The sequence below is a fragment of the Rhinopithecus bieti genome, unplaced genomic scaffold (assembly GCF_001698545.2).
Source record: "Rhinopithecus bieti isolate Rb0 unplaced genomic scaffold, ASM169854v2 scaffold_6933, whole genome shotgun sequence".
NCBI lineage: Eukaryota > Metazoa > Chordata > Mammalia > Primates > Cercopithecidae > Rhinopithecus > Rhinopithecus bieti.
In genome coordinates this window covers 1,341,136-1,366,963 of record NW_016805426.1, presented here as the reverse complement: position 1 = coordinate 1,366,963, position 25,828 = coordinate 1,341,136, and the positions used below count along the sequence as shown (strand labels likewise).

General features: G+C 43.4%; 2 protein-coding genes across 3 annotated transcripts in view; one reads left to right on the top strand and one right to left on the bottom strand.

Moving 5' to 3' along the window:
- Positions 1-9,761: 9,761 nt before the first annotated feature.
- LOC108529883 (uncharacterized) lies at positions 9,762-24,941 on the bottom strand. The gene is made up of 4 exons (XM_017872429.1): positions 24,871-24,941; positions 14,017-14,166; positions 13,159-13,932; positions 9,762-10,391 (listed from the first exon to the last, which is right to left on the bottom strand). The coding sequence occupies exons 1-4, from the start codon at positions 24,939-24,941 to the stop codon at positions 10,145-10,147; spliced, it is 1,242 nt and encodes a 413-aa protein (XP_017727918.1). The 3' UTR covers positions 9,762-10,144.
- Positions 13,441-25,828, top strand: part of PRKCQ (protein kinase C theta) — a 155,253-nt gene continuing 142,865 nt past the window's right edge. The window contains exon 1 of one of the 2 annotated variants that reach the window (XM_017872473.1): positions 13,441-13,586. The gene's annotated coding sequence lies outside the window, so the exon portion shown is untranslated. Of the gene's footprint in view, positions 13,587-13,774; positions 13,849-25,828 lie in introns of those variants that run through there. The other variant, XM_017872472.1, reaches the window with a different exon arrangement.

The window sequence follows — 25,828 nt, the reverse complement described above, 5'->3', positions numbered from 1 at the left end:
TCATGCAATTCATTTAACAAACGTTGTTTGAATGCCTACTATGTGCCAAGTACTCTCTAGTTGTTGGGATATAGTAATAAGTGATATAGGAGGAAAATCCCTGCTTGCATAGAGTTTCTATTCCAGAAAGGTGAAGCCAACTGGGAAGAGGGATGGGGAGGGAGACAGAGAAGGAAAGCATAGGGTCTAGAGTGTATACGTGGACAGGGGTTACAGAGGGACTGAAATTTAAAACAGAGTGATCAGGGAACTCATCCTAGACTGATGTTCAGGCCAAACCTGAAGGAGGCCTTGTGCCCTGGGCTCCAGCCTGCCGGCATGCTAAGAAGCAAACAGGGGCTGATGCAGCTGGAGTTGGGTGGGGAAGATGAATCAGAGATGGATCTGGGACATGGGGGCTGGGCAGGTCCTGTTGGGAAAAGGAAGCCCTGGGGCCTGGGGCAGAGTGGCAGGTATGACTCTGCTGTTAGGGAATCTTTCTTTCTGGTTGCTTGTGCTGAGAGCAGGCTGCAGTGGAACAAGTACTGGAGGAGTCCTCCCTCCCATCAGGAGTCCTCCCCAGTGCCATCCTGTATTGGTACAAATGCATGTTTCGCCATGCACGTCTGTGCTTGTGTATAAATACATACAATAAGATCTTGCTGTCTGGCAGATAAGAGTTTGATACAGAACAGCTCACTCCAGCTTTCCTGTTCTATGTATGCTGCAGTTCTTCCCTCTAAAACTGAACTTGCACGTGAAAATGACTCGCATCTGTTTTTATTGATACACTGAAGTGCTCTACTCACATTCTTATTTGATCGTCATCAGTAAAGCAATTAGAAGGAAACAAATCTAAACTACTATGTGTGTATTACTCTGTTAACACATTTTTCTCTTGCAGGTTGAACAGCTGGTTTCTTAAACCAATATATAACATTCATTGGAGTGATTTCCCACCCGCTCCTGCTAGGTACCCTGGCCACCTGGAAAGAGGACTTCCAAAGTTCAAACAGCAGTCTGTTGTGAAAATAGAATTTACTTAAAACTTACTCCATATCTCTAATAGTTGTAGATGTTTACAATGTAGAAAATTCAAAGGCGTTTTTCTTTTGTGTTTTGCATTTCTTTCTGATTAACCGATTAACTCAGATAAGTGCTCATGTCGTAAACTTAGTTGGCGCTCTCCAAATATTTATTGAATAATTAATTAATTTTAAGTATCAGGTAAATTCAATTGATGACAGCAAACTACAGAACCAGTGGCTGAAAATAACTGCGAAGTAAATGCTACAGAGGAAGAGCTATTTGAACAAGCTACTTTGCTTCAAGATGGGATCTTAAAAGGGATTCTTGGAGCTACTTGGGTATGAGAAGGACCTGCCTGAAATGACATTTTCTTCAGGCTTCCCAGAATTTGAATGAAAAGAGAAGAGAAAGGCTGCTTGAAGACACGGTAGAAGATTGAAAATATCCCTGGCACTAAAGCCTTTGCAGTTCTTCAACCACAACTGCTCCGATTGCAACAACAGATGCCATTGGGCCCCATTCTCATCAGCTTTTGAAAATTGCAACAATTAACAGTGTTCTTCTCAAGAGAACACTCTTCTGACATGGGTTTTCATGTTTAAAGTAAAAAAGGAACACCCCACAAACATTCTTTCTGACCTACACCTTTTCTATTTTCTAGTGGAAATTGTAACCACAGGTTGCCATGTTTTCCTTCCTGTGTTTGAAAACCACATGTGTTTTAGTGAAAACATTAAGGTGAGTAATGAAGTGGAAGATTTTGAAGTGCCAGCCACCTGTCACTAGAAATGGAAATATCTCACTTAATCCTTCTTCTAAGGCAATAAATTAGAGTGAGCTGAAGAGGTAATTTTAGTCAATCCATCTCAGTTCAATAAAAATCACGTATCCTGATCTAGAGTAAAAATATTATACAAATATTTGTCAGAGTTAGGTTCTTTTGCACTTTATGGATTTGTTAAATGGAAAGAAATGTTATTTCGTCCATTGCTTTGTTATACAGCAGAGGAAACTGAGGCCCAGAGAGATGATGGGACTCCCCAAGTCCTCATGGCTTGTCAGTGGTGGAGCCCATACATGTCATGATCATGAATCTGGAGTTCTAGGACTCTGAAGTCCACCATCTGCCACCACAGCACACTGTCCTGTTCCCCTGCTCACAGAGCAGGTAACAGCAGAAAAGGGGCGGGGAGGGACAATATTGAGTGCTTCTTAGGAACTTCCACGTTTTATTTCAACTCATTCTCACCTGTGAGGTAGATAAAACGAAGCAGAGGCGTGTTGTACAAACTAACCAGCACTTACTACGTGAGCATGTTCTTCAAGTATCAGTGGAAGACGTTTGTTATGAGGATTTGTTGCCATTACAGGTGAGGAAGGAGGTGATCATGTTTCTTTAAGGCTGAGAGTGAGAAGCCAAACAAGTTAACATCTATGCTTTTCCAAAAGCATAGCTTGACATTTTCCTCTATTTCTCTGACTTTCTCAGCAACACCAGAAATATCCTTAGGACCATAAGATAATTGCCAGTCGACTCGCTGGAGGGGAAGGTAACTCAGCAGCCACAGGTGTCTGCCAGTGAAAAGCTGAAGGTGCAGCTGGATGAGGAGAGGAGTCAGGAGGCTGATGTCCATTCCCGCCTGGCCACGTGCGGCTTCCTCTGCCTGCCTCACTCTGTCACCCTGTGCTCCCCTCTGCTCTGGGCACAGCTGCCTACTGAAGGATGAGCCCCTCGGGACGCTTCCTCCTTGAATGTCTCCTATCCCAGCACTCGATCCTGGATTTAGCAGCTGTACAAACTCAGTTTTGTCTGGGTAATCAGTACATGATGCAAAAGCATGCAAGAGACTCATGTGTCATCCGTCACGGAGGGTCTGCCTCAGATCACCGATATTGTTCAATCGCTTGGGAGGCTAAACCACAGATCAGAATGGTTCTCCGTGAGCAAAGACAAATGTGGCAAAACAATAATTAAGAGGATATTTGTCTGAAGCTATCAGAGGTGTATCCTCCAGCAGTTTAGGAATATTTTCAACTCTTTAAGGGAAGAAGTACAATTAAGTACAATGGAACAATTCAGAAAACAAGATGACAAATTCTTATCGTCCAACCCTCTTTATTTTTCCGTAAGTTTTTGGGGTACAGATGGTATTTGGTTACAGGAGTAAGTTCTTTAGTGGTGATTTGTGAGATTTTGGTGCACCCATCACCCAAGCAGTATACATTGCACCATATTTCTAATCTTTTATCCCTCGCCCCCCTCCCACCTTCTCCCTAAGTCCCCAAAGTCCATTGTGTCATCCTTAGGCCTTTGCATCCTCACAGCATAGCTCCCACATATCAGAGAGAACATACGACGTTTGGTTTTCCATTCCTGAATTACTTCACTTAGAATAACAGTCTCCAGTCTCATCCAGGTCACTGCAAATGCTGTTGATTCATTCCTTTTTATGGCTGAGTAGTCTTTCAACATATAAATGTACCACAGTTTCTTTATCCACCAACCCTCCTTTTAAATATTCTTTGTCAAGTCCCAAGACTCTTAGCGTTAACATCTTATCTTTTATTAACTCAAATTAAAATCTCCCAGATGATTATGTTCCCTGTACTTATACCTTATGTCAGTGATGTGATGACACTTTCATCTCACAGATGAGACGCGCCACCTCTGAGGGACAGAGTGAGGAAATCCTCACCACTCCTGCTTGTTCTTCATGCATTCTTGCTATTGGATTTCATTTAGAAATTGGCATGGTCTGTCTTTTGCCCAGGTTGAGATAAATTCTACTTTTTAAGTGTTTAAGGCATTTAACCACTAACTATAATGTAAAATTCACACTTTACTGAACTTTTTCCTTCACAGATAAGTTTTTAAAGCATTATTATTTGCTCTACACAAGACATGGTGCCGGAAAACCAGAGGAGATACCAGAAGAGATATAAAACAAACTCAAGTCTGGGGGGACAGAGATGGGGGTGGAGAGGGAGGAACCAGGAGAGAGGAAGAGAGAAAGGTGACTGTGAAATCAAGAGGTCAGAGGAAGCCTCACAGAGAAGCAGGGGGCTTGAATCATAGCAGTGAGGATGGGAAAGGACTGGAGACACCATTTTAACTAACACTTCACTCATCAAATAAGAAAAAAGGATTCAGAAAGTATGCATGGCTTACTTAAGGTCACACTGTCACCAAGCCTAACTTGTTAGCTTACAGAATAGCAGAGAGAGAGAGAGAGAGAGAGAGAGAGAGAAAGAACACACGTGTCCCCTGCCCTCCACTCACTAAGCTCCTGACGAATTCTCAGTCACCTGGAAAACCAACCCTGCTTCTGGCTACATAGAAAGGGCTTTGTAAATATAATATTTTACTTGATTTTCAAGTAATCTTTTTACCGGAGTTGACACATGCAGAAAAGAATGCAAGTCACAAATGCACAGCTAGATGAACTTTTACAAAGTGGACCTACCTATTACCTACCCTCTACATCAAGTCATAAAAATAGCACCATAAGCCATCCTGGTACTCCTTCCCTGACACTCCACCATCCGCCTCCCCAGATGCAGTAGCTACTCTCATGACTTTCCATTGCATGAATTAATTTTACCTGTTTTTGGATTTAATGTAAATGAAATCATACAGTGTGTCTTTTTATTTTGGACCTGGCTTCTTTTACTTGACATTTTGTTTTCAGCATGTGTTCAAGCTGTGGCATGTTTCTACTGATCAAAATACTAGAGTTTTATTGTGCAGTCTCCAGTTGGTGGATGCTTGGGTTTTTCCACTCTGGGTTGATTATGAACTGGGCTGCAGTGAACATGTTGTAGATGTCTTTTAGTGCCTATGTCTACATTTTTGTAGGTTATGTACCCATGACATGCCTGGGTCACTGGTTTTGCATATGCTCAGCTTTAGTAGGTACTGCTAAACCATTTTCCAAAGTTGTATGAATTTACATAAGAATTCCACTTTCTCCACTCCCTCCTCATGATGTACATAATGGACTCACTATGTCCAGGGAGTTATAAAGTAGAGCATTGAATTTTTTGAATTTTCTTTCATAGCTAAGAAGTAGAAGAAAGACTTTAAGTTGAGAACTGTGGGAGAGGTCTTCATTCTATCCAAACTTAATCACAAGAAAACGAGAATGTGTAAGTCTGCAAAAAGTAAGTAAATGTCGAGAGGTTTGGGGAAACAGACACAGGTATAAGGGTTTTGTTTTTTAAAATCTTTTAGGGCTTTGACTTTATGGAGTGTACAAAGACTATAACCTCAAGAACTCAGGTTTAAAGAATTTCAGTTCTTCTATTGTTCGGTTTCTTTAGCTCAGGTTTTTACTACGTTCCTAGGAAAGGTGGAAGCTTGGGAGTAAAGCTATGGTAGCTAAAATGTGCTGCACCAAGCTGAGTTTTATCCAGAAGCCTTTTAAGTTCTTAAATGTTTATGTTTTTTCTATTTCCCTTGGCAGAGCAAGGGACAGGACAGAAAGGTTCTGGGGAACAACCATCATGTCTTTTGCTCAAGAGAAACTTTCTCAGTGTGATTAAAATCCAATCCACATTTCTGCAGCCCTCCCAAATTGATGTAACTCCTCCATTTACGTACCTAATCTGGCAGTTCTGTATCAGTTGCTTCAGACTTGACCTTTTCCTCTTGTTAAAAGCACATGATTCCAGATATTAAACAAGGAATTTGTGGTTTTCTTTCACTGTGCAGTGGAAATGCTTTTAAAAGTTGCTTTGGAAGAAAGAAAATTTGAAGTCATTCTTTGGAGTTATAAGGGCAGATTTAAACAGTATCATTACTCATTCTTTGAGTTTTTTTATATGTGTAGGAACAATATTTGTCCTTCAGTAAAAAGCAAAGTAGCTTGTCCTATTCAGAGCAACCAGAACAAAAAAATCACATCTGCAATTTTCTAAAACATAGAACATCAGCAAATCAAGTCAAAACCAAAGAAACAATTGTAAAAATGATGTGGCCTAAACTATAAACTGTATGGTATAGAAAATGTGGGCTTCAGTCTCAAGATATGTGACCTCAGCCACAAGGAGGATAAAATGCCAAAGTATTGACAGGTATCTTTATATTTTGAGATTAGCAATGATTTCAAATTTCTTTTATAGACAGTTTTATATTTTCAAAATATTTATGGTGAATATTTATCACTTCATAATCAGGCAACCAGTAAAAGTTATTTTTAAAATAAAATAATTCAAAAAAGTATAGATAAATGAATATTTAAAAATACCAAAATGTTATCTGTCTGTGGGTGGTGACATTCTGGCTAATCTTTTTTCTTTTCTCTAATTTCTAGTTGTGTGTGTGTGTGTGCGCGCGCGCACGTGTATGTGTGTATGCATAATCTTTATCATAAGAAAAATAACAAACATTTCTCAAAATCTATATGTGGAATACGACCCTTTCTTTTAGCCTTTGCAGTTGGTGGTCCGAATTCTCTAGACAGAGTTCAGCATGGCTCCTAATGAAGCCTGCCTGGGTTCTGATCCTGGCTCTCCCTCTCACTTGCTTTGTGGTCTTGTGTAAGTTATTTACTTTCTCTGAGCCTCAAGTTGTCATCTGTAATGTGTGCACAGTCCCCATATCATAGGATTGCTGTAGGGTTAAATAAAATCATATATGGAAAATACTGTGAGGCAAATGCTCTATAACGGGTAGTTATTAATTCAAATTGCACCATTCTCTTCTTGAGGCTTGTAGGGATCAAAGCACGTTAGAGGGTATAGCTAATCAATCTTACCTATAAAAATGCTGGGAGGTGATATGAATATACCCTCCTTTTAGTAATTTTAAAATCACCACTTTGAGAAGAGTTTGTGAAATAATGCATGACATTTGTAATCTGTAGAAAAATAAACACATTTTCTGATTTCAAATACCACGTATCTTTGATCTTCAAACATCATATCTCCATCAAGTTCTCATAAGAGATATGAAAAGATTAGTTCACTTTTAAAATTATTTTTAATATTATACAAATATTAGAAATAGAATTGTAAGCTAATAGAAATACAAATGTGAGCTATTAAGACTATTTCTTAAGTATAGAGATTTTTCTTCAGTCATCACAGTGCATTTTATTTAAGTACCAGGCAATCCAGGTGTGGTTTTGTTTGTTTTAATGAGTAAACTGGAGATAGAACATCTGCCTTCTGGGTGATCTGCTGGACTCCACGTGCATGACTTTCCCTCTCTTATGTGCTGCCTCTACCTAGTGATAGGCAGACAAAAAGGAAGGAAAGAAGAGAAAGGAAAGGAAATGTCAGCTTGGCTCCACTCACAGCAGATGAGCCAATCCAAGGTGAAAGAAATAACCCGTCTCCAGGTTTGCTGGTTGGGTCCCATACAAACATTCTGAGGGTGAGATGCTTGCGCTGAGGGATAAACTGTGACCAAGAAACAAAGCACGTCTAAGTGACTCACACAACAGGCACACATAGTCAGCCACACTAGGCCACTGTGCTAAGCCGCCAAGAAAAAAAAATCTTTACATTTTTGTTCCACAGAAGTTTTTCTTTAAAAGTGAATGGTCGAGGTGATGATGTAGCCAAAAAAGCTGGACACAACACAGAAAGTAATGATTTTCAGTGTTTTCCTGGTACCACCAGTATAGCCTTTTATGAGGGTGTTTGAAATTTTTTATGCCAGTGAATACAGGAAATTAGCAATGAGTACCACTAGAAGCAAATTGTAGAACATCCCCCGTCACTGACAATTAGTACTTTAATTTGGTAGTCTCAGAATTTTATAGCTGGAAGAAACCTGATAGAATATCCTGTGTAGCCCGGCATACTTTCTGTAAAATGAGAAATCTCTTCCCAGTGTGTGTGTGTGTGTGTGTGTGTGTGTGTGTGTGTGTGTGTGTGAATGGCAGAATAAAGCCAGGCTATGGACAAAGGAGAAGGCAATGATGAGGGTCAGGTGTGGCATTTTCCTTTTCAAAAAAGAGACTGAGTGACTGACTCTAAAGTAAGGTGCCTTTCAAATCTAAACAGATACAGTGACTTACTCAAAAGTAAGTTCCCTTTCAAATCTAAAGCAATTGCACTACGTCAAACTATGAAATTGCCACAGTCAAATTTATCAATATGACAGTTTTCATCTTGATTTCTTCCTCCTGGATTTACATATGAATTCTCAGATTGATTAATCCTTCCTGGGGAGGACTTGCCATTAAAACGTATGGTCTTTTGGGTTTTCAGGTTGCTGTTGTTTTACTCTGGCGGAAGATAATCACTAAAAAGCAGTCTCTGTGGATTATCTAATCAATATCTCTTTAATTTCAGACAAAATTTCATACCCACTTGGGCCATAGTTATTCTGCTAACATCTCTAGGCTTCCCAAATCCAGGAGAACTGTGTCTGGTGATCTTTAGAAATACTTGGACTGACTAGTTTTATGCTGGTTCTACCCTTAGAATCCAGAAACACACCAGAAGCATATCCTGTTAACTTGTATCTGTGTTAAGACAACATTGAAAACGTAGTTATTCACTATCTGATTTGGAAACTAATGTCACAATTAGAGTCTCTGTATCAGTAGTGGTAACAACAATAATGACAACAAATTGTACCCATAGAACTTCCAAAGCCATAACTAAAACCAGATGGCAAATACTGTTTTTATAACTCCCACCTTTAAAAAACTAAAATACCAGAGGAACCGTTTCTTGTTTAATTTTATTCTTGTATAGTGTAATAGTAACTGATACCCAGGAAAAAACAATCTACTCTAAATATTCTACACAGTAAGGATTAAATTTCATTTTCCATAGTTTTATTATTTAGTGGGCATTGTGATACATTCTAATCTACACATTGCCCATCTATTCATGTCTTTTGTCCTCAGAATATCTTATTAATCAGAACTTTCATAAACATACACGATTCTTTGACTGTTTCAAGAGTCAGACTAGAATTTCAGCTCTTGTCTTCTTTCTGTGAATATGATGGCAGAAATCATGGATTTGAGGATCAATCGGACCGGTGTCAAGCAGTCCCCTACCACTTATTGGCTGAATGAGCTTAGGAAATCATTTGTTTAACCTCTAAGACTCAATTGTCTCATCTGTAAAATGAAGAGGATATTATGCAGCTCAGGGGATTCGTTGTTAGAATCAAATTAAAGAATTGAAATAAAGTGTGTCACACTATGCCTTGACACAGGTAGTAAATGTACGATAAATATTAACTAATATTCACACTGTATCTCTTTTTAAATGAAGGAATAATACATACTTCCCCTCCCTTGTGTAAGATTTTTTAAAGTAACTTAACATTACAAAGCATGTCCAATACATATTTTAAATAATGGAACTTTCAAATATATATTATAAACAGTTTTCAAACCTTAACCCAGGGTAAGGTTTACGTTCGCCTTTCACGGGTTTTCACTGGAAGAGTTGATACCAGTTTTACTATCAACAGTAATCAAGGTTTATCACTCCCCAAGAGGAGGGCCAGGTTTTTTGTTTGTTTGTTTGTTGTTTGTTTCAGGGTTTAGAGCTCTTTTCTGGCAATAACGATTTCTGACTTCTAACTATCTTTTTCCGGCTTGAAAATCTAAAGTTGGATTGAAGAAGAGAAATGACAACATCTCCCTTTTTCTTATCCAAGCTGTGAATTTAAAATACCTATGTTTTTGTTTGTTTGTTTATTTGTTTGTGCCTATCAACTCTGACCCATAGCTCCCAAAATAATTTTGATATTTTTTGAATAAATTGACAATAGACTTCACACGTCACTCATGTCTTTGGTGAGGGTAGGTCACTGTCCTCTAATTCCATGCTGATTCTTCTACGGACTCTGGTGAGTCACTCGAAAAACAATTTCTGCCAAACCTTTGAGAAAGTATCAGTGGTTTGGTGGCCAAATTCCTCATCAAATAGTACGAACTGGTTTCCTCCAAGCTGTGACTGCTGCAGAGACAGAAATGTCCTTGTTAAGTAACTCTGTCCTCAAATTTCAAATTTTCTGTGTGTATCATAGCCTGCTTCTCCCCGAATACTACCTTTCTCCAAATCAAGACTCAAAATAAGATGTTTTCTTTTTAATTTCTATCCTAAAACTCATATAGAAAGAAGGATGCAAGAGGTAGTCTCCATGGAAGAGAGAGTATAATCACCAACTAGGTCCAAAACAAAAGTAAAGTGATGTCCTGGGTTCCTTTTTCCAAGTTTTGAGTTGCAGGAAAATGGGTTGTGGCAGCTCCGGGAGCAGACACATTGGAGTTCCTGCTTCCTCAGCTCTCAGGAGGGCCGCTGGATCCAAGGCAGTGGTCAGGTGTTTCCGAGATGCAGTGAACTGAATGAAACGGCTACCCGACAGGCAGTCCTCAGCATTACTCCAGGAAACGTCAGGGTAGAACCTGAAAGAGGAAAAGAAGTGCACAGCTGAAAGTTGGTGTGTGTTTAACGTAATGACTGGAACCTCACCACCCACGTGTCATCCCCTCCAGGAAATGCCATTTCCTCTTCCAGGAACAAAGGTGTGGAGAACTTCTGAGAGCAGCCGCGTTTATAAAATGAAGAGACAGTGTCTGATAGAAAACAGAAACACCCTGTGGCCTGGGAAAGGAGGTGGTGGGTCTACAGGATGCTGGCATCAAGACTATCTAGAGGTGTCCACTACACCTAATGGATACCCAGAACAGACGTGAATTTTTTGTTTTAGATGAAATTTTAAAATTAAAAAATCCCAATTTTTTAGATATACGATGGATGTTGTTTTAAAAGACCCAGTCTTCAGGTTAACAGGTTTCCTATTGTAGGACTATACGATTATAGAACGACTGAGTAGCCAAGAGTCCTCAAAGATCAGTCGTCCAAAAGAGAAAGAAAGAGAAGTTGAGTGCGCGATGTAAGAATGGAGACTTGTCTGGGCGCAGGGGCTTACGCCTGTAATCCTCCTTTGGGAGGCCGAGACGAGCAGATCACCTGAGGCGAGGAGTTCGAGACCAGCCTGGCCAACATGGCGAAACACCATCTCTACTAAAAATACAAAAATTAACTGAGCATGGTGGCACATGCCTGTAATCCCAGCTACTCAGGAGGCTGAGGCAAGAGAATCACTTGAACTCAGAAGGTAGAGGTTGCAGTGAGCCGAGATTGTGCCACTGTACTCCAGCCTGGGTGACAGAACAAGACTCCATCTCAAAAAAAAAAAAAAAAAGAGAATTAATTATTCAGAAGCTCATGAGATGGTGGCTCTAGCCTGACCTGGGTTTGAATCTTGGTTCTGGTACTTTATTAATCGTGGGATCTTGAGGGAGGTGCATAACCTTTCTAAGCCTCATTACTCTCTTCTGTTAAAGAGAGATGATGATGATGATGATACATATCACATAAGATTATGAATATTATATGAGTGGTCCATCTAAAGTCATCACAGGCTGGGCATGGTGGTTCACCCCTATAATCCCAGCACTTTGGGAAGCTGAGGTATGAGCATCACTTGAGCCCAGGAGTTTAAAACCAGCCGGGGCAACATAGTGAGACTCCATCTCTACAAAAAAAAAAAAAATCTTTTTAAATATTAGCTTGGGCATGGTGGTGTGTGCCTGTAGTCCCAGCTATTTGGGAGGCTGAGGTGAGAGGATTACTTGGGTCCTGGAGGATCAAGGCTGCAGTGACCTATGATCATGCCACTGCACTCCAGCCTAGGCAACACAGCAAGACTCTGTCTCAAAAAGAAAAAAAAAAAAGTCCTTCTCATACCTGGTGTATAAAACTTTTTCTGAAGCCACTAACTACTGATTAAATTAACAGGACATATGAGCTTCCTTTCAGTGCCTAATTGTCAATGAGAAACCCAGATATGGGGTGTGAGGAACTTACCATCTTTTAGGCACAGCAGCTGTTATCAGTTTGCCATTTCTTCTTCGCAGTGTAACAGGATCCACTGAAAACCAATTGGAGAAAGAGCCAGGTGGATGGCACTCTGAGCTAGGGCAGCTTCTGTTTTGTAGTTTGCAGAAAGAATCTGCTTGGGAATCACTGCTTCGGCTCTGCCTCCTTATTTCTAGACATAGATGCACTTTCCTGCCAAATTTCCATAGCAAATACCCAGTGAGCACCTACTATACGCCAGGTTCTGCTGATGTCAGAGTGAGCCAGCACTTCTGAGGTACTGGCCACTCTTGAGCCTCCTGGCTAGGATCTTCCAAGAGCTACAGCCTCCGGCCTGAGGGTCAGTCCAGTGCTGCTGGATATTGACAAATGTGGGACTAATTTTAATGGAATATAGTTTTATCCTTAAAAGGTGTGTGTTGGCTTTATTGGGTTCATATAGATTAGGGGCATCATGATAACTCATTTCCCAGTGCACACCTGAGTGATTTAATCAAGTCATGAAACACTTCTGGGCCTCAGTTTTCATCTGTCTTGCCATCCGCAGAGGTCCTTTTTAGCTGACATTCTATATTCCCATGATCAGAAGGCTGCTAATTCAACTTTGGGCTTTTGCTACACCTTTCTTTTTTTTTTTTTTTTTTTTTTTTTTTTTTTTTTTTTTTTTTTTTTGATGCAGAGTTTTGCTGTCCCTCAGACTGGGGTGCAGTGGTGCAATCTTGGCTCACTGCAACCTCCTCCTCCCAGGTTCAAATGATTCTCCAGCTTCAGCCTTCTGAGTAGCTGGGATTACAGGCACCTGCCACAACACCCAGTTAATTTTTGTATTTTTAGGAGAGAGAGGATTTTGCCATGTTGGCCAGGCTGATCTCAAACTCCTGGCCTCAAGCGATCCACCTGCCTCATCCTCCCAAAGTGCTGACATTACAGGTGTGAGTCACCGCACCTGGCCTGTTTTGTTTGTTTTAATCGTTTTTAATGTCTCTCTCAAAACAAGAAAAAAGGACAAAAAATTACTGTTTTACTTCTCAGATTCATCTGATCTTAGTACACTACAGCAAGAAAAATCTTAATCAAGTACATTTTAATTATTTGATGTCATCATTGCAAGGAAACCATTCAGTAAGTGTATTAGTAACCAGACATACAATGTTCTAGCCTGAATGAGAAATTAGTTACATGGAGTACAGAAAGGAAACCACCCCAGTTATCCTCATTGTGACCATCATTAGTATTACCCACAAGGCATAAAAAGTCCTAAAATGACACGCACGGTGGCAACATCACCTTTGCAGCTTCAAGCACAGTAAAGTTGACAACAGTTCCACCTTGGCAATTGTGTATAAAACGACAATGTGCAGATACAGAAAATCAAAGTCCCAGGTCAGAAGCCACCTAGAAACAATGATCCCAGGACAGAAGTGCGCCCAAACTTCCCGGGGTAGGTCATTTTTAAAGGAGCAATGTTTACAAGACCGTTCTAGCGTAAAAAACAGAGAAAACAGACACAGCTCTTTCCACTCAATCTGCTGGAGCGCCGTTTCGTTTTCAGTTTGGCGAGAGGGAGGCATGTGGCCTCTCGCCCCTTTTCCTGACGCTGAGAATGTGGCCGGAGCCTGGGCGCTCCTGCTCGGCCTCGCCGCCCTCCCGGGGCTGTCCTGGGCCCTCCGGCCGCCGCCTCCCACTCCAGTTCGCAGCTGGGCAACACGTGGCTGGTAAGGAGGTGGGGGGCGGGAGCCGGGGCGCGGGACCGGGGGCGCACGACGGGGGACCGAGCGCGCATCCCTGGCCAGGGGCGCCGGGTCCGGGGAGGCTGGGCTGTGCGGAGAGGCTGGCGAGCGCCTCCCCTGGCCGGCACCGCCTTCTGGCGCACCCGCAGTGCGCCGGGCCCGCCAGCCCGCCAGCCCGCCAACCCCCCGCGCAGTCCCCGCGCAGTCCCCGCGCCACCGGGCAGCAGCGGCGCCGCGCACGCTCCAGGTAGGGCCCCGCGCTCCGCGCCGCCGCCGGGAGGGAGCAGGCTGGAGGGGCCGAGACCCGTGGCGGGAAGGGCCACCCGGGCCCCTCGGAGAGCCTCCGGGAAGGGGTGAGGGCTACCGGGGGAGCAGGCGGAGTAGGAAATGGAACCAAGCGGGCGCAGGAGCGCACCGGAGGTCATTTCCCCGCTGGGTTTCTGGGGTGCGGGTCGCATGGGATGCGGGATGCGGGAGGCTGGCGACCTTAGCCGCGTGGGGCCGCCGGCCTGGGGCGCTTCCTCCTTTCTTCTCCCTTTTCCTTCTCACCTGAACGAAAGGGGGCCTGCGGGGAGGGAAGAAGGTGGAAAGTTTTTATATTCTTGGTAAAAAATGCGTGAGGAAAGGCGTTTTCTGCAGATGGTATCCTGTCCACAGGGGAGCATACCCCGTTTTCTGGGAATGTATTGGATGACGGACTGGGGTGCCATTGCTCAGGCTTCTAAACAAGCCAAGTTTCTTGTCAAGGGCCTGGGGGAGGGGAAGGCAGGTCTTTGAAAGATACCAAAAAAAAAAAAAAAAAAAAAAAAAGAAAGTCTGGGTGCTCATTCCTGTAGCCTCAAGTGAGGTTATTCCCCATCTTTGAGGGCCAGGTTAACCAAGCAAAATTTGTGCAATAAAGTATGTTGTGGTATTGGATTTTCGAGAGCCACCGTTATCAATGGGAGAGTGACTGTTGAATGCTACAGGCGTGGGCGCTCCCCAGTGGGCATGCAGAGAGGTCCACGGGCTGGCTGGATTGGGAGACTCCGGTCATTCCTGCATGGAGAACGCCACAGAAGGGCCTTGTCCCCTGGGCTGTCCTGCCCGTCTGCGGGCTGGACGTGGTGCTAATAAAAGGTGATTCAGGAGTGGCACAGGCTGAAAGGGACTAGGCTGGAGAAGGTGGAGCGAAGAGAGAGCACCCCGTGCCCTCTCTCTGCCCGTGGGGAAATGAACCATCTGTGCCTGGTGTCCAAGTCCTTGACGTTCCAGTTGCCCTTTGAGAACACACCTCAAGCCTGTTGAATTCTTTTAAGAACCACCTACAAGATCTGAGGAGTCCGCCCACGCTTTCTGTCAACTCCGGCCTCTTTGTCCTTTTCTTTTGGCAAAGAAAATTCAAAACCATTGGGATTCGGGAGGCTCCGTGAGAGATGCAAGAAGCCTGGAGGGTCCACTCCGTTGTTCTTTTCCCTTAGTTTGCTCCCTAGAAGCCACGGTCCCCACTGGGCCCTTCCTGCCCGAGGCTGTGTGACAGACAAGCCCTATTCTTAAGTCCTGGGTCCCCCACCCCACCCCACACCCCGACCTTGTGAATCATCATCTTCATTTTTTCCCCTAACTTATCTTTGGTAACGCTTGTAAAATGGCAGGCTTACTGCGAATGCTTAATCTCTCTTAAAAGTGCTGTGTCTAGCGGGAAGAAGGGTGACATTTACCAATATGGTTGCAAATTACTTTTGAAGTTTATGCACAGCTGTTTAAAATCCCTCTGAGATCAGTGCCATTGTTTGGTGCAGGTGCCCACCACAGAAGGCTCTTGTTAGTCCCTTCCTTCTGCTGACTGAACATACATATATTTAAAGACGTGGCGTAGGGAGAGCTTCTAAAACCTGCAAAGCCTCAGCTGCACAGCTCCTGCAAGTTAGCCATCCACTCTACGTTTTTTTTTTTGTTGTTTCTGCCTTCTTGTCTCTCATGAACTTTTGTTTCTGATTTCAAGAGTAACCTGCTGGGCACCGTCAGCCTCTGTTTCAGTGACCCGTGATTTTCTTCTACACTTTAAAAATGTCAGTATCCAGGCAAGACTCTTGTCATTCACCATCGGCGTTGTCATGTTCACTTCCGCTGTTGTCTTGTGCTGTGGTGCCTCAGGGTGGCAACTGTTACTTGAGCAAACTTCTACCTCTGTTCTCCTGCAGAAATGTCTTCTCTGCGTCTGCGCTTACCATACACGGTGCAACTCCTGGAACTTTGATTTGTTTTGCTGTCTCACTTCTCCTTCAGGCCTTAAGGGGATGGGGTTCCTTTATTCACACCTCAGCCCTTTCTATAATCTCAAAGATCCCTTTCAACAATAATACTCTCTGTCTCTTGCTAACACCGAGCATCAGAGGCCCCCTTACATAGCCGGCTTGTCATTGGTCATTTCTATAAAGTATTCTCATTCTAACACATGCTCTCTTCTGTGGAAAAGACTAAATTCTTCTCTGTAATGAATTAGATGTTTTAACCAAAATTCTATGTGGACTGGGTCCAGAATTTTCTTTCAAGAGTATGAGCTTGTGGTACAAGTATGTAACTTCTGGGATTCAGAAGTAGACCCACGCAGACAAATCTCCTTAGAACGTGTGATGTAATTACGGTATATTTGCCTGTCTTGAAATTAGGAATTAGAGTTAGTACTTCCTGTTTTTAATGCATTTGATGTCTTAGAGTGGCTGATTATGTTGTTGCCCCTAAAAATGTTGCTAACGTGATGGTTTGTTAGCAAGGTTATATTTGAATTTCAGGTGATTTCCTTTTATGGAGTTCAGTCTTTCATTTTTATTTAATAATTTGCCTCAAAGCATTTAAAATGATATATGGTTATACAATGAAAAATCTCAGCAATATAGATGTGATTCCGTGTGTGTGTGTGTATATGTGTGTACTCTTTAATTTAAAATAGGGAAATTAGTATTGTGACGGCATACATAGCATTAAACTCATGCTTGCTGTTTCTCTTATTTTAACACTTTAAGCAGCTCATTTCTAAGTAGCTATGTGTTCAGCTTAGCTTTTTCATACCTATTCCAGTTGTTAAGGAAGAAATCATGAGAAGCTATAGAAAAATGTGATGTTAAACCAGAGAGATGGATTAAAAGGTATTTCCTTACAATGGTGAAAATATCTTTCATTATTTTAACATGCCAAGCATTTATACATGTCAAATTCTGGTTGCTCTGTCACCTAAACACATTCTTGGGGACAAAATGAGCATCAGAGTTTTAGAAATTGGGAAAGCTCACTCAAGCCCAGAATCATAGATTTTTGCTCCTGGATTAAATTAGCAAATATTTGGCAGGACATCTTTCTGCAGGTTGCTGTAGGTTGATGTTAGCCTTTGAATTAAGCTAATAGTATTAATTATAATAATAATCAGCATTAACAAAACCAATGATATATGGTTTTGAGTCATTATTATTTAGAATTTATGTGCCATAGATTATACTCAGAATTTTATTTATATGTAAGAGGCATTACTACTTCATTTAACCTCCAAAAGCCTTCATATAAATTAGATATTATTATTATTCTAATTTTTCAGATGAGGAAACGAGGCTCAAGGGGTAGAGCCCCTTGTCCAGGCCTTATAACCGGTAAGGGGTAGAGTCAGGTTAGCTGGACCATCCAGATTCGTCTAACCATCAAGCATTTGCTTTAAACCACAGTCCCAGGTGACCTACCAATTAACTTTTTTATTTTGTTAAAATACACGTAACTTAAAATTTAACTTCATAACTATTTTCTAGCATACAGTTCAGGGACATTACGTATATTTACATTGTTGTGTGACCATTGCCATCATCCATCCACAGAATTCTTCTCATCTCCTAAAACTGAAACTCTGTCCCCATGGAACACTAGTTCCTCATCCCTCTCTCCCCTCAGGCCCTGGCAGCCACCCTTCTACTTCCTGTCTCTAAGATTTTGACTGTTCTAGGGACCTCACATAAGCAGAATACCGTATCCATCCTTTTGTAACTGTCTTCTTTCACTTAGCCTAGTGTTCTCAAGCTGTATCCATGTGACAGCATTGGACAGGACTTCCTTTTTAAGTCTGAATAGTATTCCATTTATGGATATACCACATTTTGCTTATCCTTGCATCTGTTGATGGTTGCTTCTAACTTTTGACTATTGTGAATAATGCTGCCATGAAGAGGAACGTGGAAATATCTGTTTGAGATGCTGCTTTCAATTCTTTGGGGTGTATATACCCAGAAGTAGAATTGTGGGGTCATAGGGTAATTCTATGTTTAAATTTTGGAGGAACTGCCATACTGTTTTCCACAGTGGCTGGACCATTTTACCTTCCCACCAATGGTAGAAAGGGTCTCAAATATTCCACATTCTCAGCAATGCTGTCTTTTTTTTTGTTTTTTGAGATGGAGTCTCACTCTGTCACCAGGCTGGAGTGCAGTGGCACGATCTCAGCTCACTGCAACCTCCGCATCCCAGGTTCAAGCAATTCTCCTGCCTCAGCCTCCTGAGTAACTGCGACTACAGGTGCACACCACCACGCCCAGCTAATTTTTGTATTTTTAGTAGAGATGGGGTTCACCATGTTGGCCAGGATGGTCTCGATCTCTTGACCTCATGATCCACCCACCTTGGCCTCCCAAAGTGCTGGGATTACAGGCATGAGCCATTGCACCTGGCCTTTTTAAAAAATCTTTTTTTTATAGTAGCCTTTCTAATAGGTGTAAGGTGCTGATGAGTTAACTTTTTACCCAATCATCGAATGTCCAATGGCAGGGATCTCTGGGCAGATGCTACTCCTGAGTTCATTGTTTATTTCCTATCCCAGCTTGAGCATATACACATTTTTCTAGTGAAGAATTAATGGAGGAAATACAACTTACACAGCACCCAAGGGACTAGGGAAGCCATGGAAAGGACAGTCCCTAAAACATAAACAAAATGCCTCTGTAGATATGGTTATCTCCACCTCCATGAGGAACCTTATGATTCAGAAATGAGTAGTTGTTGAGAATAAAGTGAACATGGCATCCGTGTTAATAATCCTGAATGTGTGGGACAGATACTTTTTAGAAGGTTAGTTACAGATACAATTATCTTTTGTATGTCATCAGAGCAGGACAAGCTCCCAGGACAATGGAGAGAATGGAAAGGGAAACTGCTATTGATGAATTCACCAGGCCTTTGTTGCGAGCCTCAGATCACACACCGTGCTACAAAACCCGCAGGGAGATGTGGTCAGACAAATAGGAAATTATAATGAATTGTGATGAATTCATGGGATATTTGTACTCTTATATATCAGTTTATAATGTCATGCAACTCTACTTTATTAGTTTCCTTTATGTCTCTTTTTTCCTCTAGCATGAAATTCCATGAGGGCTGGCATTTTGTCCCCAGATGTGTCCCCAGCCACTCTAACAGGGCCTGGCACATACCAAGTTCTGAATAAATATGTGCAGAAAGATGGAGTAAGTGTTTCACTAGGGGACACACACGGTGTTATGTGTGCAGCTAGATTTGGGGTGTCCCAGAGCTATCAGTGATGGCTCAGCTGAGACCTGAAGGAGAAGTGGCAGTGAACCAGACAGGGTGTTCTGGGAGGCAGAAACAGTGTTTGTAGAATGGCCCTGCAGCATGTGAGCCTGGAATCCCAGTGCAGTCGAGTCTAAGCCTTGCAGGTGAGTGGAAATGAGCAGGGTAAGCATCGCAGCTTCCATTTAAACCTCTTCTCCTCATCCTAATTTGCCATATGACCTTAACCAGTGAACTTCTTGGAGTGAAGAAAATTGTGATCTCTGATAGCAGTGATGCTGTGAGAAAGGAGCATGTGCCGGTGTGTGGGCTATTGCGGGGTAGAGCTGGAGGGGTCAGCTGTGCCAGATCACACAGGGCCTGTAAGCAGGTGAACCATATGCATTATCCTCCAGATGGGGACTGTTCATAGAGTGAAAGAGCATGTTATTAATCACTAAGCTTGGGTAACAGGTACAAACCCAGATTGTCCTGGGCAAACTGCCCTGTAGAGTTGCCCTACCTTTAAGTCATATGAAGGAGTTTGATCCTTTTCTAAGAACAGGAGGAACACTTTAAATGGTTTCTCTACCAATGGATACAAGTGCCATTCAGGTTCTCTCCAGCATTTCAGAGAGTTTTACCTGCCCATGAACTCACAGCACTTGGCTTGCACTGGAAGCTCACCTATACCTTGACAGCTATTTCCTCACTGGGTACTTAATTCATGAACAAGTAGGAGGGAAAGAGGACAAGACAGTCAGAGGTCTGCTCTTTGGCTCTTTGCATTTTTTTTATGGGGTATTGCTCTGTCGCCCAGGCTGGAGTGCAGTGGCACAATCTCAGCTCATGGCAGCCTCCACCTCTGAGGCTCAAGGGATCCTCTGGCCTCAGCCTCCTGAGTAGCTGGGACCACAGTTGCATGCCTCCATGCCCTGGTAAGTTTGTGCACTTTGTAGAGACGGTGTTTTGTCATGTTGTCCAGGCTATTCTCTAACTCCTGGGCTCAAGTGATCTGCCCGCCTTGGCCTCCCAGAATGCTGAGATTAAAGACACGAGCCACCACACCTGGCTTAGCTCTTTTCGCCTTTAACTGGAGTGTTAGCTAATGCCAAGAACACACCTTTTGGGTTTTTCTTTTTTTAACCTTGTAACACCTAAAGGACTGGGTGCTAAGTGTTAAAAGAAAAAAATCTGCTTGTGCAGATATAAGTATGTGCACAAGCAGAACCATTGTCATCCTGAAATTTTTTCCCCTGTGGGCAAGAATTCCTCATGAGTGTACAATCTACTGGAAAAATCGAAAAGTAAACAAACTATGGCAATATATTCTAACATTGACTGGTCACTATGAGCCATTTGCTATGCTAAGCACTATATGTAGATGATTTCTTGCGTGCTTCGAGAACATGTAGAAGGGAACCAAGTCCTGATTCAGAGGTTCAGGAAAGGCTTCCAGAGGACAAGGTATCACGGGTGGGGATGGAAGATGTATGGGAATTAGCCAAAAGGACAGGGGTTCAGAGGTGAGCCAAGTCTGTCCTGAAAGTAAACAGAAATGTTCTTGTCATTTTGAGAGAAGTTCATCACAGCTGTGTTCAGCATTTTTAAGGCATAAGCTTCAACATTTTCCATTCTGTTTTCACTGATATGTTTTAGCTATACAAAAGCAGGCCTTCCACACAGTTTTTCAAACTCCAAGACATAGTCCACTAGTGGGCAATGACATTAATTTTGGGAGTGATAACAAGCATGAAATAGAATAAAACAGAAAATACTAGGATGCATTTCATGTAGGAAGAGTAATTATTTCATGACACTTTGTATCATTTGGTTTGGGACCCATTAAATCTGTTTCTTAGCTAAAAAAAGACATTCATGTGGCCAAAAAAAATGGAAAAAAAACCCCTCAACATCACTGATCATTAGAGAAATGCAAATCAAAACCACAGATACCATCTCATGCAAGTCAGAATGGAGATTATTAAAAAATCAAGAAACAACAGGTGCTGGCAAAGTTGCAGAGAAATAGGAACGCTTTTACACTGTTGGTGGGAATGTAAATTAGTCCAACCATTGTGGATGATGGTGTGGCAATTCCTCAAAGATCTAGAACCAGAAATACCATTTGACCCAGCAATCCCATTACTAGGCATATACCCAAAGGAATACAAACCATTCTATTATAAAGATACATGCACATGTATGTTCATTACAGCACTCTTCACAATAGCAAAGACATGGCATCAACCCAAATGCCCACCAATGATAGTCTGGATAAAGAAAATGTGCTACATACACACTGTAGAATACTATGCTGCCATAAAAGGAATGAGATCCTGTCCTTTGCAGGGACATGAATAGAGCTGGGAGCCATTATCCTCAGCAAACTAACACAGGAACAGAAAACTGGACACCTTATGTTCTCACTTATAAGTGGGAGCTGNTGCAGAGAAATAGGAACGCTTTTACACTGTTGGTGGGAATGTAAATTAGTCCAACCATTGTGGATGATGGTGTGGCAATTCCTCAAAGATCTAGAACCAGAAATACCATTTGACCCAGCAATCCCATTACTAGGCATATACCCAAAGGAATACAAACCATTCTATTATAAAGATACATGCACATGTATGTTCATTACAGCACTCTTCACAATAGCAAAGACATGGCATCAACCCAAATGCCCACCAATGATAGTCTGGATAAAGAAAATGTGCTACATACACACTGTAGAATACTATGCTGCCATAAAAAGGAATGAGATCCTGTCCTTTGCAGGGACATGAATAGAGCTGGGAGCCATTATCCTCAGCAAACTAACACAGGAACAGAAAACTGGACACCTTATGTTCTCACTTATAAGTGGGAGCTGAATAATGAGAACACATGGACACAGGGAGGGGAACAACACACACTGGGGCCTGTTGGGAGGTGGGATTGGAGGGAGGGAGAGCATTAGGAAAAATAATACCTAGGTGATGGGTTGATAGGTGCAGCAAACCACCATGGCACACGTTTACCTATGTAACAAAACTGCACGTCCTGCACAAGTACCCCAGAACTTATAATAAAAATAAAAATTAAAAAAGTAAAGTACATACCTATGGCATTTAGTTTTCTACACCATTCCTTTAAGTTATAGAATCAGATGAGCTTAGGGGCTGGAAGGAAGAGGGAGCGATGGGAAGGCAGTCATTAGTCATGCCCTGTGCCTGGAACCTGGGAATCAGTCATTCAGAAAGCCCCATATGTTGGGTGGATCTCACAGCTTACAGAGAAGCCAGCTGAGGTGTGCAGGTTAAGAAACTTGATCAGGCCGGGCGTGGTGGCTCACGCCTGTAATCCCAGCACTTTGGGAGGCGGAGACGGGCGGATCACGAGGTCAGGAGATCGAGACCATCCTGGCTAACAAGGTGAAACCCCGTCTCTACTAAAAATACAAAAAAACTAGCCGGGTGTGGTGGTGGTGCCTGTAGTCCCAGCTACTTGGGAAGCTGAGGCAGGAGAACGGCATGAACCCGGGAGGTGGAGCTTGCAGTGAACCGCGATCGTGCCACTGCACTCCAGTCTGGGAGACACAGGGAGACTGTGTCTCAAAAAAAAAAAAAGAAACTTGATCAAGCGTCACACATCAGATTACTAGCGCTGACCCCTGATCTCTTGGCTTCTGATGTGGCATTCTTTCCATGCCTCCAGGGACTGTGTTCCCAAAGTTTGTCAGTTAAGTGGCTGTTTAGGGAAGGACCACATGTGGTTCCTGTTTGTTTGTTTGTTTTTGAGACAGGGTCTTGTTCTGTTGCCCAGGTTGGAGTGCTTTGACTCAATTTCGGCTCACTGCAACCTCCACCTCCCAGGCTCAAGCAATTATTGTGGCTCAGCCTCGAGGGTAGCTAGGACTACAGGCATGCACCACCACACCTGGTTAATTTTTGCAGTTTTAGTAGAGACAGGATTTCACCATGTTGGCCAGGCTGGACTTGAAATCCTGGCCTCAAGTGATCCACCTGCCTTGGCCTCCCAAGGTGCTGGGATTACAGGAGTGAGCCACCCTGCCCATCAGGGGAAGATAATTTCTTAGGGGGAGTATGTAATAACCATGTCCCTGGTTTGTTAGGAAGGATATAAACTTTGAAATATACCCGTCAGTTTCGTAAAGAACAAGACAGGTTAGGAAGAAATAGTGTCTATTATGCAGACCAGAGATCTTTCAGCATGACATTGACAAATATAAACTTGGCCACCGTCCATCCACTAAAGCGTTTCCCTTGCTGCTGAGGAAGGACCGCCTGGTGATGTGTGAGGTGATGCACTTTCTTTGCCGCCTCTGTGGTCACTGGGATCATCACAGCTAAATCCAATGTCTGTTTTTCCAGCATTTACACATAGGCCGATGAGTTCTCCTGGAAAACATGCCGCTCTGCAAATTCAGGATGCCGTAGCTCTCTGACTTCCCACTTAGTCTAGGATCTCTGTCTTCCTCAGCTCCCAGACATTTCCCTGGCCAATCATCTTGCTTCCCATGGCAGCTTCTCCACAGCTGCTCCTGCCTCTGCCGTCCCCTTGTGTTCAGCAGCCACCTTGCCTCCTGCTTCCCTGAGAAGGTGCAAGTTTCCTGAATGAGAACTGCCCCCACCCTGGGATCATAGGGATGCACGCCCCACTTTATCTGAATCCACTCTCTCATCCTTCTTTTCTTTCACAACGAAAGAAACCCCTCAGTTCCAGCCAGGCACAGTGACTCACATCTGTAATCCCAGCACTTTGGGAGGCCCAGGCGGAATCACTTGAGGCCAGGAGTTTCAGACCATCCTGGCCAACATGGTGAAACCCTGTCTCTACCAAAAATACAAAAATTAGCCAGGCATGCTGGCGCATACCTGTAATCCCAGCTACTCGGGAGGCTGAGGCAGGAGAATCGCTTGAACCCAGGAGGCAGAGGTTGCAGTGAGCCCAGATTGACCCACTGCACTCCAACCTGGGTGACAGAACAAGAGTTCATCTCAGAAAAAAAAAAAAAAAAAAAGAAGCCCCTCAGTTCGTGCCTGAGGCTCACCTCCCCTGGGGCCCCGGAATCCATTTCTTTCTTGTTCTTGGGAATCTCAATCCCTTATCTTCCCTGTCACCTGTGTTTTCCTTCTCTCCCTCATTTCTGGCCCCATTCTCCCTGTATTAAGTGAGCTTAAATCTCTTCCTTCTGTGAAAAAAAAGAATTATATATCCTTTTATACATTCCTCCGGCTACTTCCTTACCTCTCTCCTCTTCACAATCAAACTCCTCAAATTGTTGTCTACATTTGCTGCCTCTGTTTCCTCACCCCACGTGTCTTCCACTATAGATGCCTGGCCTTGCCTCTTGCACCCCTCTGAAATGATCCCCCACCCTCTCCTCATGAAATGATCACCCTCACTCTCCTCGTGAAATGACCCTCCCTCTCCTGGTGAAACGGTCACCCACACCCTCCTCATGAAACGACCTGCCCTCTCCTCGTGAAATGGTCACCCTCACCCTCCTCATGGAATTATCACCCCCCTCTCTTCATGAAACGATCACCTGCACCCTCCTCATGAAATGATCAACTGCCCTCTCCTTGTGAAACGATCACCTGCATCCTCCTCATGAAAGGATCACCAGCACTCTCCCCATGAAATGACATGAAATGACATGAAATGACCTGCACCCTCCTCATGAAAAGATCACCCGCACGCTCCTCATGGCCGGTTCCCGTGGAGTTCTACCCCCTCTTACCTGACTTCCTGCAGCCAGATGCGCTGTGAGCACACATGCATCCTGGGTCCTTGCCCCTCTGTGTCTCCCATGACCCCCCTGCCCATGTTTCCTTCCTTCCTCTCTTCTCTTTTGCAAGCTCCTCTTCTTTTATCAACCTGGATGACTGATGTTCCTCAATTTTCCCACCCTGTGAGCATCCTCATCCCTCATCGCCCTCCATACCTATCTCCTCGCTGGCCCTGACGCCGCCATGACTGCTCTTGCCGTTCTTCCCCAGAGAGTTCCTGGGCACATCTAATGCGTCATGCCACAAAACTGGATGCACCACCTTCCCTTTCCTCTTTCAACATGTTTTCCCCTCCTGCTCTTTTCTGCAACTGGCATAGACATCACCTGCTGCACGACCTGAAATCTGTGTGTCATTCTTTGACTCTATCTCCCCTATTTCCATAACTTGCCCCAAACCGATTTTATTCGCTCACCCTGATTCCTCTGTGTTCCCTCCAGCCTGTCACACTCCTGCCACCTCTGCTCTAATTACAGCCACCACCGTTTCTCTTCTGGGTTGATGTGGAACCTCTTCCCTAGCCATGGTTACCATGTGCTGCCTTCTGGAACCCGGCGTGCCGCTCCCTGCTCTAAGGTCTCCAAAGGCTACCCAGTGCTCCCGGGATAAAGCCCAGGCTCCCTGATGTGGATTTGAAAGTTCTACTCCTTTCCTCTCCAGCCCTCACATCGGTTTCCTCCAAGTCTGAACCTCTTTAAGCTCCTCGGAGGTCCCTGCATTCCCTCGTCTCATGGGCGTCTGCTCAATCTGTGAGCTACTTCCTGTACCTCATCAGCTCCCAAGATGTCTCTTGTCCTCTGGAAAGCTCTTCCTGATCCTGCACGTCAGCACTTGGCTTTCTTCCACATTGTACACTCCCTGAGGACAGGATCCACACTCTCTCTTACTCTTTTTGTTGCACTTCTAGCA